The 14,483-nt window shown below is 51.0% G+C and overlaps 1 protein-coding gene across 3 annotated transcripts in view; it reads left to right on the top strand.

The window, feature by feature from the left end:
- Positions 1 to 14,483, top strand: part of IGDCC4 (immunoglobulin superfamily DCC subclass member 4) — an 87,161-nt gene that overhangs the window by 40,367 nt on the left and 32,311 nt on the right. For all 3 annotated transcript variants that reach the window (XM_027879216.1, XM_027879215.1, XM_027879217.1), the window contains exon 4: positions 1,521 to 1,654. In XM_027879216.1, coding sequence (XP_027735017.1) covers positions 1,521 to 1,654 — 134 coding nt within the window. The remainder of the gene's footprint in view (positions 1 to 1,520; positions 1,655 to 14,483) is intronic.

Below are 14,483 nucleotides of genomic sequence, written 5' to 3'. Positions count from 1 at the left end.
TGGAGCTTGCTCCTGAGCAAAGTGTCTTTGTAAGTAGCGGGATCGTGGCTTTAGGGGTGCAAGGAATTGGGTTTGTGTACGGGGGAAGGTTCAGCCGCTCTGTGTCCGTGAATCAGGCTGCAGGATTGGGCCAGTAGAGGCACAGTGGTCACTGGAGGAGCTCTGGTAGCTCTTGAGGATGAGATGTGATGAGCTCAACCGCAGCAGCTGAGGTCCAGGATTGATGCTAGACTTGTAGCAGGGACATTTGCCTCTGGAACAGAGTGCTTAGGGTCAGGGAGGTGGTTTCCATTACTGCAGATTTAGGAAAAAATGTTTGCAGGAGCAGGTGTGTGATTGGGGACCGCGGTTTGAACACAGGATGAGTGATCTGTTAAGGTCCTCCTGGCTCCATGACCCTCGTTCATGGCACTCCAGCTATCTCAGCACCTGGAGAACCTCAGTTTTACTTACCGTGATCTTTGTGGATGGCAGGACTGGCATTCGTGGTTTTAACTTGTCTTTGTGCCGTTCCCGTGGAGTAGCTGCTGTCCCTCCCCTCAGCAATTGCCTTTGAATGTGTCCTCTTCATAATGAAGACTGATAACCCAGAGCTGCCTGTCAAACCTCAGCAGCTCTGTTTATATAGAGACTCGCAATTAAAAATGGATCTCATATATAATTAAAAAGGATCACGTAGGCTTTGCGCCTTGCGTTCAAGAATAAAGAGGCTGCCATCTAGGAATCCAGGCAGAAAATGGAGATGCTGACAGCCAGCTCCTACTTTTATGCTAATTGCTAATCATCAGCTTTGTTCAGCGTAATGCAGCAAGGACTGTGTTCGTGTCACGAGCCTTGTAGCCATTTCACTCTGTGGAAGTGTTGCCCAGTAGCACCCCATGGGCAAATGGGGGGACTCTGAATGCCCAGCTGTAAGTTTGTCAGGTTGTGGAAGTGCCTGAAACTTGTGGAAGAAGGAAAGGAATCGCTACAGCCCAGGAATGGTGCAGGTTCAGATGGCTGTGTCCCGGCTGCTTTGGCCCATGAAGGTGCAGCCGTGTATCAGTTGGTCCTTCATGCAGCAGGAAAAGGATGATGTTCAGACTTCTTTGCAATGTGTTTTTTTTTTTTTTCTCTGGCAACCAAATCTTTGTGAAAAGCAAGTGCTGAAACTGGCTGTGGTGTGTGTTCAAGCACCTGTGTGCTTGGAGACATTACAAGTGTGTACGTAGATATGTGTGTGTGTGTGTGCATGGAGTTGGTTTGTACTGTCAGATGGTTTGTGTCAGCCAAGCCCTCTCAGCTTGGTCTCAAAAGCAGATTCTGGATTGTGAAGACTCCAAGGTGATGGATAGGTCTGTATCTGCTGCTTTTGAAGAACCACAGGTTGGATTGCTCAGAGGTTCCTTGAGCCCATTCTGCCCATTTACCAAGACACACGAGACATCTGCAGGGGGAAAGGAAGGGACAAAAGGGCTTTGAGGGACGAATAGCTTGGATAAGGCACAGCCTGTCTCACACTCTCCCTTTTGCTCACTCAGGTTTATAACTCTTCCCAACGGTGTCCTCCAGATCGTGGATGTGCAGGAGAGCGATGCCGGGGTTTATCACTGCGTGGCCACCAACGCCGCCCGAAAGCGCTACAGCAACGAGGCCACCCTGAGCGTGGTGAAAGGTGAGGAGCTGCCAGGGGCCTGCTGGGCTGGGCACAGGGCTGCCAGGTACCTGTCTGCACCTTAGGGGAGTGCAGCATTGCTGCAAACTCATCTCCAGTGGCCTTGGATGGCAAGACAAGCAAAGGCTGGCACGGACAGAGGAAGGTGCTTCTCAAGTGAGCAAGAGAGGGAGTTGGAGGCTGGAGTAGTTGGCAGGACTGTCTGTCTGGGTTGCCCAGCACAGTCCAGAGGGGTTTGAGCACAGTGACATCCGAGTTGCATTCTGTGTCCATATCTCTGGCTCTTTGCTGAGTGCTGGGGAGGCTGCAGAGATCTTTGTGTGGTATTTGGGAATGGCCTCAGCTGGATTTCCTCTGGTGACACAGGCCTTTGGAGCAAGGCTTTGGGTGGGAGCTGTCCTTCGCCCCCCAGTCTGGGCCTCAGACTCTGAGTGCATTTTTCTTTGTAAACAAGAGTGCAGTGGGCAAGTCCGGACATGAGAACGTAGCTGAGATCAGGAGTGCAGTGGGGGTCTCCAGACTCCGGCGTCCTTCCCAGCACTCCTGGCTGCCTCCCCAGCATCGTATAATCCCCATTCTGCGAGTGGACAAGCTCTCCAGGGCTGGGACTGTGGCTGAGCTGTCCCTTCTCTTGGGACTCTGCCCCCCTGCCAGGTCTGTCCCCTGTTCATGCTGACCCTGGTGTGTTTTGCAGGCAGCTTTAACCTTGAAAGCTCCGAAACCCTTCCCAGCCCCTTTTGTCTTTGTTTAGGATTGTGTTGCTTGGCATTCTGCTCCCAGTGTATTCTCACAGCGATGGCTTTGCTGTTCATCCATCAGCAGGGAGTGTAATTAACTGTGGAGCCTGAGAACACACCTCTGATCAATGGATTGTGTCGTGGAGGTAATCTGGGAGGAATCTGCGGTGAATTCATGAACGGTTGAATGCTCTGTATCTAATTGCCAGCCCCTGCCAGATCCTCTGTGTGTTTAATGAAGCTCAGAGCTGAGGGGAGCGCTTCCCGTGGGCAGTTCCACACTCCAGAGGCAGCTCCCGTGTTGGGCCTGCTTTGCCATCGATAACTGATATCGATCGAGCTGCAAAGGTGAATTCGCTGTCCTTGGCATCATAGCTCGTTCTGCATAATTGCATCTTGTAGCTCTGCAATGTTTAATCTGCTTTGCAAATGGAGGCAGTGGAAGAGGTTAAATGGGAAGCGTTCCTTCTGGAGCACCAGCCGGCCCGAGCAGATTTCTGCCTGGAGTTCTCACCCAAATCTCTCTTCTGCAGCACCACACCACCCGCTGGCTGCTAAAACAAATATGCGAGGTTGAGTTTTTCACCAGATTGAGCTGATAGTGATGAAAAACATGCCTGTTAAATCTCTGGGGTTTTTTATAATTGGGGAGAAGTATCTCCAAGACAGATGGGAAACTGCAGTGACCTGTGCAGGCTGCAAACTCCTCCACCAGTGACTGGCATGGTATTGATCCTTTTTTGTTTCATCACTTCACCATCACAGGCACATTTTTGGATGCCTGGACTGGCTTGAGGAGTCTTTTCCTCCCTGTTCAGAAGCAGCTGATAGTAGTTAGAGTGATGTGGTCAGGCAGAAATCCTTTGCCAGTTGTGAAAAAACAAAACTAAACCAAAACAAACAAAGAATTCCAGGAAAAACGCAAAACAAACTGAAAAACAAACAACAAAAGAACAATAGCCTGAAATTACAGCTGTTTAGTGTTGCTTGAGTTGCTTGTTTGGAAATATCAGGGACCAAACTCCTATGTGTCTTCAGGCAGGAGCAGCTAAACTATTCCCCTCCCCTGCTGATGGCTGGGGAGTCCTTTGTGCCAAGGTAAGATGACAGTCCAGCCTTTAATTCCTGCTGCACTGCCCAGGGCCCTGGAAAAGATTTGTGCAGTGGGACCTCGTGTCTCCTTACCAGCTGTCCTCTGCTTTGTTGTCCCGCTGGCAGCACTGGCAGTGCTGTGTGATGATGATCCAGTCTGTGCTCGGGGCAGATTTTGGGGTCTTGCTGGTAATAATGCAAACGCTTCCAGCACTCAGGCCTGGGAACATCTCGTGTTCGTGCCCCTTCCCCTGCCAGACAGGGCTGATTTGAACAGGCTGTGCACGGCAAAAGAATCTGTTTCCCTGTAACTCTTTTGCCCAGTTGTCCTGTTCCTCCCCCCCATCCCTTCCCAGTGTGATGGCTGGGAATTGTTCCATCTCCCTTATCAAAGGCCTTTTCCCAGTAAAGGCAGCAATTAGCATGATACCTCCTTCTGTCATTATCTGCAAAATCCCCCAAAGTGTTGTTTCCCTGGACAGTGTGACCTCCCCCATCCTGGGGGGAATTCCAGCTGTGCTGTGTGTCCAGGCTGGCCTTCCCCAGGCAGGGCAGGGAGCGGCGGCGCTGCAGATGTTTCGACTGTGCAGACTTCATGGTGCAAATTTCCAGACCTTCCCTGGGGAAGCTGGAAGGGAAGAGAGAGCAGACGGGACAGCAGGATACAGTCAGGCAGGCCTGCTGTCCAAATAGGGAGAGCCTGGATTTTCCCCTTGGATCTGCACTGCTCCCCAGTGGACGCAGTGCCGAACACATCTGGCAGCTCCGTCCCTTCACCCCACACCTGGACAGGTGATGAATGACCACTGCAGCCCCCTCTGCCAAAAAGGGCATTAGGAGCTGCCTGTAGGATGCTTTTCCCAGGCTCTGGATGTGCGTGCTGCCTTTCCCTGGGGTCGGCTGTTTCTTGTAGCTCCTTTTTCTGGAAGCAGGCTCTGGAGCCCTGCTCTGAACTGGTGTAAAAAGAGCTAATTCCCTGTGTGTCCTGGTCGTGTTGCCAGGTCCCTGACATGCACAGGGAAGTGTTGCCACGCTTCATAAAGCAGCTCTCAAAGAGGAGTAGCAGAAGGGCTTGGAGAACATGACGTGTGGTCTCAGCAGCTCACTTTACCTGTCACTTCACTTTTCCCCTCCATGTCATGCACAGGCTTTCTCTCTGTGTTTTCATGGGAGCAGGGGCTCCCTCTTGCTGTGTGTTTGCCCACCGCTGGCACAATGGGGCACAAATAACAGTCAGAAGCTGCGCTTCTACTGGAACAGTAGATTGTTGCAAGGACTTCATCCCTTCTGATTTAAATGACAGAAGGAGTGGGACCCCCCTTAACTCCCATTGCATCTTCCCCACTGAGTAAATACTGGGATCTTTCTTCTCCATTGTGAAGCTAAACTTCACTTTCCTCCTATTAGTTGTGGTTGCACAGTGTTGTTAGTCTTGACAAAATTCTTGTTCCTCCTTGGTTTTTAATCTCTTTCAGTATGTATAAACAGTGTGGTGTCCCCTAAGTGACCTAAAGAAAGTTGAGGATCTTGGTAATTTTAGAATCTAATAGAGTTTTCTCCCATTGGGGTGAGAGAAGGACAAGACATTCAAACAAGACCATCCATTTTGAGATCCCAACCCCACAGCTCCTTCCTGTAGATCTCAGGTGTTTGCGTCTTTTCATATTGACTGGTTATTGCAGAGGAGTCATCAAAGTGTGGTCCATCAAAGAGGGTCTACTTCCCTCTCTGTTGTCAGGCTGCAGAGGAGAATCAGTTCCTCAACACTTTACTTTCTGTAAATAGGGATAATGTAATAAATAGCCTTGGATTTGCCCTTTTGGAAGGAGTGGGTCATTCTGGAGAGCGATTACGGGCATTTGATGCCAGAGGGCTTTGAGGGGCACATGCAGAGGGATGTGCAGACATGGACCTCAGTGTGGATGTGGGATTTCTGTTCCTCCTGCCCTCTGCCCCCTGTTCCTGGTCCGTGTGCATGGGGTGGCCGTGACTGCTGTTACCCATATGGGGAAAAGCCTTTGCCTCAGACAAGGCTGGCAAGAAGCAGAACGTGCAACAGCCTTCCCCCAGCACCGACAGAACCTCTGTCAGGGGTGATGTCTGTGCAGTGCTGCTCCAGGTGATCCTCTCCCGGTGCTGCAGTAATGCAGGGACGGGAGGACAGAGCGGGGTGATGGGTGGGGGTCTGGGCTGAGCCACCGAGGAGTCTCTCGCAGCAGCTGAGCACGTCCCCCGTGAGCTGGGATTTAGTGCCGTGTTATTAGAGATGACACCGCGAGATTGCCGTTGGCAGAACATCATTTACGCTGACAGTTGTAGCAGCTCGCTGCAGCAGTGTCCCAGGAAATGGATTTTTCAGCCAAATATGTGTATGAAATACGGTAACAGGGACAGAGCTTGGAGGCAGCAAAACACCTTCAGGTTTTTTTTTTTTTTTTTTTTTTTTTTTTTTTTTGTTCTTTTGGTGCTTGCATTGCAGCGGGTTGCAGGAACCCAGGGAGAGCCTTGGTGGTTCCTGCTCCAAAGGGCTGCAGGAAAACACAGCTGAGCTCTGGGGATGGAGGGGAAGGTGGTGATGAAGTGAGCAACACTCGCAGTTGGCCACCACCTCGCGCAAACAGACGTGCTGTTACCACAAGTGGATTTGCAGTCCCTGCATGTGCGAATGACGTGCTGGATGCTGCCTTGGCGCTCAGCCTGAGCCCTGGCACCACGTGCTGGGCTCCCCTCACGGCTGCCATCACAGGTACCGCGCAGGCAGGGGACAGGGAAGATTGCAATGGGGTCAGTGCTGCTCTGCTGTGACCTCCCTCAGCACTGCTGGGCGTTGATCCCATGTGTGCTGCTCTTGGTGGAGAAGGGCAGAGTTACCCAAGGTCCCACCTGGTCAGGGGTGGTCTTCCTCCGGCAGGAACCCGTATGGCGGAGACAGCAGGGCCCTGCAATGCTGTGGGGACACAGCTATCCACAGCTGTTGGTGGGCATGGACACTGCTGCTGGGAGGCAAGAGGCATGGGAATGTGTAGGGAGAGAAAGCACGGGGTGGGATGAGGCAGCTGCAGTTGAGTTGTTGGCATAATCATCAAGCGATGGAGAAGGAAACACCCCAGTTCCAGCCTGCCATTGCCACGTTCCTGTTCCCTGCGCCTCTTCTGCTGGGCACAGACCTGTCTACTTTCCTCTCTCTCCTTTTAGCATCCTGTTTTTCTTTGTCCTCTGGTCTCTCACTCACTTCACTAGCAGTTAAGCAGGGAACTGCTCTGCACTTGACATCCCCAAAGCTCAGCCATGAGGACTCTGTTTACGTGTGGTTCACAGGTCGGGTTTCCTGGGAAGCAGGTAGCTGAAGCTGCTTGCATAATGCATGTGATGGATTCTGTAAAATGCTCTTGATCCTGTCTGTGGCAGAAGGTGCTAAGCAAGCCATGGTAAGTGTGGATTCAGAGGAGACACATGGCATTTCTATCTTAATAAATAGATCATTAAAGCTAAAAGTGCCCTTTTGCCCAACATGAGCTGTAAACTTTCACTCTGTCTCCCTTTTGCTGAGCCCGGTAATGCTGGTGATTTCAAGCACCCCCAGAACAGGGTTGGAACCACAGATTTTGGGTGAAACTTGTGAAGGGCTGGTGCAGATGTGCATCAGGCACCCACCAAACACACAGCTCTGCTTGGCTGGGATTTGTAGGAGGCCGGCATGGATCCCACCCCTCACATCACCGAGGGAAAGCTGCTCGGAGCTCAAGTGTCAGCAGCCTGTTCTGGGAGCCCAAGGGGGAGTTCCAGCTCAGCTGTCTGTGAAGTTCGGTGGGGCTCTGATATGCCACACTCCTGACAGCTCCAGCAGCCTGCAGTGACAGAGGGTTTGATACAAACTGCAGAGCCCTCACCTCCCATTAAGCACAACAGCGTAGCCCGAGTGGCACTGGAGTGAGTGGCAACAGAGGTGTCAGGGATAATAGAGCAGAACAAGGGATGTGCGGCTGGGAATAGGTGAGCTGTTCCCAGGTCCTGAGGGGAAACTGGTCCCCTCCACATGCAGCATTAGCAGGAGCTGTCAGATGTGGCCAGGTCTGTGTTACAGGCAGCTCTGCCTCCAACTCCTGAAGAGTAGGGGTGGCTGGATTTAGGGGTGGTTTGTGGTCCTCCGGTGTTCTCCATGTGCCTCTCTTACTAATTCAGGTCCTTTATGCTTTTGAGGCTTACTGGAATGCGAGCTGGTGTTTGGTAAGGCTCAGACTGAAGCGGGGTTTAAGCGGCAGGCTCCATTCAGCTGTCCTTGGAGAGTCTTTGGGTGGTGGTGCTGTCCTGTGGTGCATCAACACATCTGCACTGCAGGGATCACACCTGGCCTGTCCTGGAGGGTGTGGGACAGGCTGTGCCTGTGTGGTGGGGCTGGAAGGGGGCTAAGAACAGAGACCATAATTAGGTCAGCAGCTTGCAGTGGGCTGTGGGACAGGAAGGTTGATGTGGTTGGGCTCCTGATGACACCTGTTAATTATTAATGGCTGGTGTTACAGCAGCGCCTCAGTATCTCTCTGAGGTCAAGGGCTAGCGGTGCCCTGCGGCACTGACAGCATCCAACAGCTGGAGTGAGGGTGCTGGAAGTGTCTGGGGGCACAGCAAAGTGCTGTTGCTTTAGGCATGGGACAGACACATGGAGCAGCCTTGTCCCTGTTTCCACGACCCTCCAGTGTCTACAGACCTGGTGGTGCTGAGGAGCAGGAAGGGGGTGAGTGGGCCCAGGTCACGGGAGAGGCTGAGTGAGGAGCTGAGCTGTGCTGCTCTCTGAGCCCTGGCTTGGATATCTTGGATGCCAGGGATCACTCAGAACACAGCTGGGAGTTTGCCTTCAGTTACTGAGAGATGTTCTTGCCCAGCTCTGTGTCCAGTGCAGCCAAGGGGCAATGCCACGTGGATTGTGGATGAGAATGGGAGGCAGGAAGAGGGGAAGGATGGGATAAGGAAGACTCTGTGTCTTCAGGCACAACCTTAGAGAGATCAGGGCTCTCTGTGGCACTCAAAAAGTGTCCAGCTGAAGGGCCTTGACAGAATCTGTGGATATCAGTAATGATCTTTCCCCATGGAAAGCCAGCTTTTCTTCCAGACTTTTCCTAGAAAAACAGATTTGCATTGTCCTGAGTGAATGCAGATGCATCCATCTGCTTTTAGTTCTGCCTTCCAAGTTGGCAGTCTCTGTTTGCTGCCAGACTGTGTTACTGTGGGCTCCCAGCCTGTTGTGTGTTCACAGCGTAGCTTGTGGGAAGCATTCTGTGTACCTGGCACCAGGGACACCCCACCACGAGGTGCCTTCCCAAAATATTCCTCTTTTCAAAGCTGTGCCTGGCAGGGGCCATCATGGTGAGGGGCCACCTCTGGCAGAGGGAGTGGGGAGGAGCTGTGGTCACAAGGGAAGCAGGTTGTGCCCTCCTGCACGGTCCAGGGGCCTCCAGCCTGGTCCCTCTCTGCTGTCACTGGATGTGTGTGAATTGCAAATGGATCTGATGTTGCAAATAAATCTGAATTGCAAATAGATCTGATGAAATAGGTGTCAGCCCCTGGGAAACATCAGCCTCAGAGCACAAGCAGGAAGTGACTGGAGTGAAATGGCTCTGGTCACTGAGGGAAGGTGAGGATGGAGGAGTTTCAGGGTGACTTGTGAGCCAGATGGGTCTTGTTGACCATGTCCCCATTTCATTTCTGTGTAAGAGGTAACAAAAAAGACACCTTACAGCTTTTTTCCTTGGAGATTTCTCCTGCATCACCCTGGAAGGTGATGTGCTGGCCTAGGAAAACGACAAAGAGCTGGTGTAATGATGGTTAAAAAAGACAGGAGGATGTTCCCACTGAATACCAGAGGCTGGCAAGTTTATGTCCTCAGGGCCAGTTGGTGTTTGATGATTTGGAGGAGTGTCTGTATTTAAAGCACTGATGCTGTGGCTTTTGTTAAGTGTCTTCTCTGACCAGTCTTCTCTGGCTATTCCTTTTGCATCTTCACTTCTGTGAAAAGCTGTGCTATGAACCCTGAGCAGATGGAGTCACAGAGATGCTGAGATGTGCCCAGAGCAGCACAGTGAGTTAGTGGCAGAGACCAGGGGAGACTTTCTGTTGAACCTGGCCCTGCTGGGAATCTGGGACATCATCCCGGCTGGTTGTCAGCCATGGGACATTCCTGCTGTACTGTGGAGGTTCCTGTTGTGGTGGTAACTTTGCAAAGCAGCCTCTTGCAGCCCTTGTTTTTCTAGACTGTTTCTGGCAGCTGCTTGGGAATGGCTGGGGCTTGCAGTGCTTTAAGGGCTCAGCTTGAGTAACATAAGCTGTCTGGGTCTCAGGGTTAGGGCAGGGAGACTGCTCTGCTGTTCTTCAGACTGGAGAGACACTGAGATACCTCTGCTTTTTTCTTCACTTCCCTTTCTTGCTCACCTGATCTCTCCCACTCTACACTGAGTGACTTTATTATGAGCAGTTTGTTTGCACTAAGGTCTGTGAAAATGTGCCAGGAAATGCTTGTTAATTAGTAGTTATTATCTAAAATGGTGACATTATCAGTGCTGCTCCAACACTGTCCTTCAGGTAGGTCTCAGCGTCCACTGTGCCCTTAGTTTGGGTTTCCTGTTGCCTCTGCCACCCTCCAGCTCATGGTCCGCTCCTCCTGCAAACTCTCCATGATGTATCTTCAGGCTTCCAAGGATTCTCCAGCCCTTTGGCCGACTTGGGCTGTGGCAGGACCCAGGGGTGCCTGGTTCTCAGTGGGGCTGTGGCAGGACCCAGGTTCTCAGCAGCCCTGTGTGCAGTGGGGCTGCAGGGCCGGCGTGGCCCCTCCTGTTTATTTTGCCTGGCTCCGATCGGGGCGGCACAAATGGAGGCGCTTCCAAGCGCTCTGGGGAAGCGAGCAGGAATTCCTCCTGCAGTCTGGCTGGCTCCCGGCCCTCTTGGCGTGGTGAAGAGCAGTTCCAAATGCGTGTACGCAAACAGAGAGCCAATGTTGACAGCTTTACAGGAGCTGGAGTGGGGGGCAAAGCACATCCCGACTGCTCTGCAGCAGAGCTAAAGGAGCCCTGGACGTGCAAAACTCCGTAGCCTGAGGGGATCAGGGGTTTGGGGGGTGGGGGAAGAGCCCCCCTAAAAATCCAAGACCGTTCCTGGAAACCTGCCATTGCTCAGCCTCTTCCTGGGCTTCTGGTTACAGAGAGTTCAGGGTGTCAGCTTGTGGCTGAGCCAGTACATTAAAGGATTTAATTTCCGAGCTGAAATCTGTCAGCTGTATAACGAAATGGAGAGGAATGAAAGAGGACTGCCTGATGGCCCCTCTGCCTGTCTGGGCTGAGATCCGTGTGCTCCCAGGGCTCCCAGACACAGGGCGTGGAGCTGGGGAAAATGTTGAACAGGCTGTTTTCTCCAGCCAAGAGAGAAGCCATTCCTAGAGCAGCTTCTCCCGCCACGCTCGTGGAGAGACCCCAGAAGCTGTGGCAGGTGCTGGCCTGAGGAGCGTGTCCAAGCAGTACATAGACACTCCTCATCCAAACTCATTAATCTGTCTCCATACCTTTTTTTAGTCATAGGAGTGTCTTTAATGTATTCATTTCTCCATTTTGCATGTTTATGCAAACATGAGAGGAGCAGGTTTTGTGAAGCATAGGTTGGACCATATATTTTGGGATGTGTTTGCTGACTTCTTGGTTGGGGGGGTTTTTGACAGTGCTTTGAGATACGAGTGCTGCATGTGGAGGTCTCTTAATAGCACTGAGAAAGTGACTGAACTTCTGTGTTTTAATCATTTATTCATGTTTCTTTGTGTGCTGCTTTAAACAGGATACACCACTGCACTGCTGCAGCAACAGCTTGGTAAGGAGGAAGAGAGACTCTGTCCCTGTTCCAAAACATGGAGATAAATTCTTCCCTGTTCAGCTTTTCAGTTCAGTGTTTGCACTGGCAAATGCGTAACTGCTTACAAACTCTTTGGAAGATGTGAGGTAAAAAGACAATACAAAACTGATTTACTGAGCTCATAGGTATTATTGGGCAGAAATAACCTGCTATGCCAGTAACAGTGTCCATGCTGGAGTTTCTGCTCTGGTTTTCAAGGCTGAGAACCATCCAAGAAGAGCCAGTTGTTTGGGGAATTGAGTCCATAATCTTGTAACTTAAAGTCGCCCCTCCCCTTCAGTGTCAGGAAAACAGAACTTGGATCCAAACTGCCCCAGGCACTGGTATAGCAAAGGTGGGGAAAAAAAACAAAAAAGGAAAAGGTAAATTTTGGAAAGGATATATGCCTGCAAGAGCTGTGTTTGGGGAGGAAAGGAGGCAGTGTTTGACTTGTGATACTTTGGGGAGGCCTGATTTAGGGTGTCAGAAGGACAGCACTCACCTGCAGTCACTTATGAAGAATCCCTGGTGCCAGTCCTCTCTTGGGTGCTTTGCTTTCCTGTCTGCAAAGCTGTGCCTTGCTGTGTGCAGGTGAGAACAGTTCAAAAAGAAGAAATGCCTGTTGCTAGGAGTGCTCAGGTGTGAGATCTGACATGGTTTATATTGCCCCCAAAGCAGATATTCTGTAGTGTTCAGATACAACTGGGCAAGTGTCCTGCCTAGAGATTTTACTTGCTAATTATCTCCTGTCCTGGGTCTAGCCCAGAAGTAGAAATAAATTATAGATAAATTTCCAGGACAGTGTAAAGGGAGGAGGAAGGCAGGTCTGGAGGATGTTTTTCTCTTCCATGGCTGTACCAGCTTTCTTGCTGAACAGTCCAGCAGGTCTGTGAGTTATCCCAGAAAAGGGAGAGAGCTCGGGAGTGGGAGCAGGACACGCTCTGCAAACACAGCGCCTGCATTTTTGAAGGTGTGCGGTTTGCAATGGGTAATTTGCTCCTTTATTGTCTGCAGAATAACAGCAATGACAGCATTGACTTTCTCTAATGAACAGCTGCTCGGTGCTAGGATCTATTCCCGGAGGAGGCTCGCAGGGATGAATAAGGTTTCATGCTCCTCCTCCAGAGAGGGTGAGAAAGTTCGCAGAACAGAGATTGTTGCTTGATTGTTGGATATCTCCAAATCTTGACCTGCTGACAGCTGAGAGCTGAATGTGTCGCCATGCAAGTCATGTTTGACCTTCCAGCACTTTTAGCGAGGCAGGGTGTTTATGGAGTCGGCAGAGAGGTGTTAGTTCCCATCTGAGAAGTCATCCTCTTGTCACTGCAAACGACCATCACAAATTGGCTGAACAAAAAGCATTTCCCTCCTGTTGCACTGCCTGAATTCTTCGCTGATGCTCTGCACTGACAAGAGCAGGGAGGCGGGAGAGGATCGCTCTTGAATTATGGATGCATTAGAGGCAGAGCCAAGTTATGAACTCTTGGAGTTGGAAATCACTGATGTATGTTATAACTCAAGCCACGACCTCAAATAAACATTCTGAGCTCTGTCCCAGGCAGCTCCCCGTTGACATCCCTGCTCATCGTTCCCCTTCGCTGTGAAACGACGCAGATTGGATTTGTGGAGGTCAGGCGGGAGGTCTGTGAGCTGAGATCTGTCTGGCTCGCTCCCTCGCTGGCTCCAGGTTCCCTGTGCTCCCTTCCCCACCTCCTTTTGCTGTTATAACACGATCATAAGTGATTTGTTGTATTTCCTCTGTGCCTGCCCTGAGCCCAGCTCCAGGCACTGAGAGGTGCCCGTGAGAGCGAGGGAACGGAGGGAATGGAGCACCCAAATTTGGCCTGACCCGCCTGTCTCATGACAGGCAACTGAGAAGTGCTCTGTAGTGAGTCACTCAGTAAAACTGAGGGGAATATTCTGAAATATTTCTGCAGATGATCAGTGAGTCTCTTGTTCTGTGGTAGCACCTCTGGTGTCTCCCTGTGCAGACACAAGTGTGTGCAGGAAAAGAGCCTCTTTCTCTAATTTTCAGTGCCCAGAGGATTTCCCTCAGTCCTGTGCAACACTCCCAGTCACCCCAGAGCTATTCCTGGCACCCCATAGATAGGTTTATTTCAGTAAAAGAGGATGAAATCGATCCCTCCTATTCAGAAGGGCAAAAATTCCACGAAGGCCATCAGTGATGGCGAGTTTTGATGTGAATCCATGGGCTCTGCCTTGGGCTGTGCAGAGCTTTTGCCTGGAGCAGCTCTGCTGCTTGGAGAGGCAAAACAAAGCTGGGAGAATGGTGGGGGGGGAGATCTCAAAGCCCAAGTTTTAAATAGCAGCACTGTGAAAGCTTTTAATACCCCAGAGCGGCCAGCACGGCGCAGGTGCATTCAGTGACCTGTTTTGTTCAGGCAGTGAAAGATGGCTTGGAAACTGCAGAGCTCTTTTTTTTTTTTTTCCTTTAGTTCTGACAATATTCCCTCTTGACCTGAAATGGTCTTAATGGCAGCAGAGACAAAAAAAAAAACCCTCACGCTGGTTTTACTCTTTGCTGCGTGTTGGAATCCCCTGCGTGGGGTGAGCTCAGTGCTGTTCTTGGGAACTCCTCAAACCAAAGTTTGTGCCCGTGGACCTGTGATCTGTTATATCCAGTGGATGGCAGGGGAAAAATGCACTCCAAAGGGAATGAGTTTAAAGAGGAGCTTGGCTCGTGGACTTGCTCTGAGAGACCCAGGGTGGAATACAAAGCTGGAGGGAGATGTGTTTGTGTGTGCAAGCGGTGTAAGGGGCATTCATCCATGCACACGCCCAGGAATGCACTGGGAAAGCAAGCAGGACTGTTGGGGTTTATAATATAATTTCAGGAATAATCAGATGGGAGGTCTGGACTAATATGTTTTCCCAATAGCTTTTCAAGGCTTAAACTGAGGTAAAGATCCCTCTCCTGGTGACTGGCAGCACTACCAGGCAGCTGAGGGACCAAGTGCTACAGGACAAGTGCCTTCAGGTGGAGTTCCTATAACCTGTAAAGTGCTTTTACCAGTCAGCACCTGAATGCAACAGATGATTGTTAAACTCAGGTTTTGAGGAGCTTTCTCTCTTCCTCTGCCCTAAGCTCAGTAGAGAAAGCTGCCTGGAAATCT

The sequence above is a fragment of the Empidonax traillii genome, unplaced genomic scaffold (genome assembly GCF_003031625.1).
Source record: "Empidonax traillii isolate 1590-97213 ecotype Southwest subspecies unplaced genomic scaffold, ASM303162v1 scaffold52:size1600334, whole genome shotgun sequence".
NCBI lineage: Eukaryota > Metazoa > Chordata > Aves > Passeriformes > Tyrannidae > Empidonax > Empidonax traillii.
The sequence above is the reverse complement of the archived record's forward strand: the minus strand, read 5'-3'. Positions and strand labels throughout refer to the sequence as shown.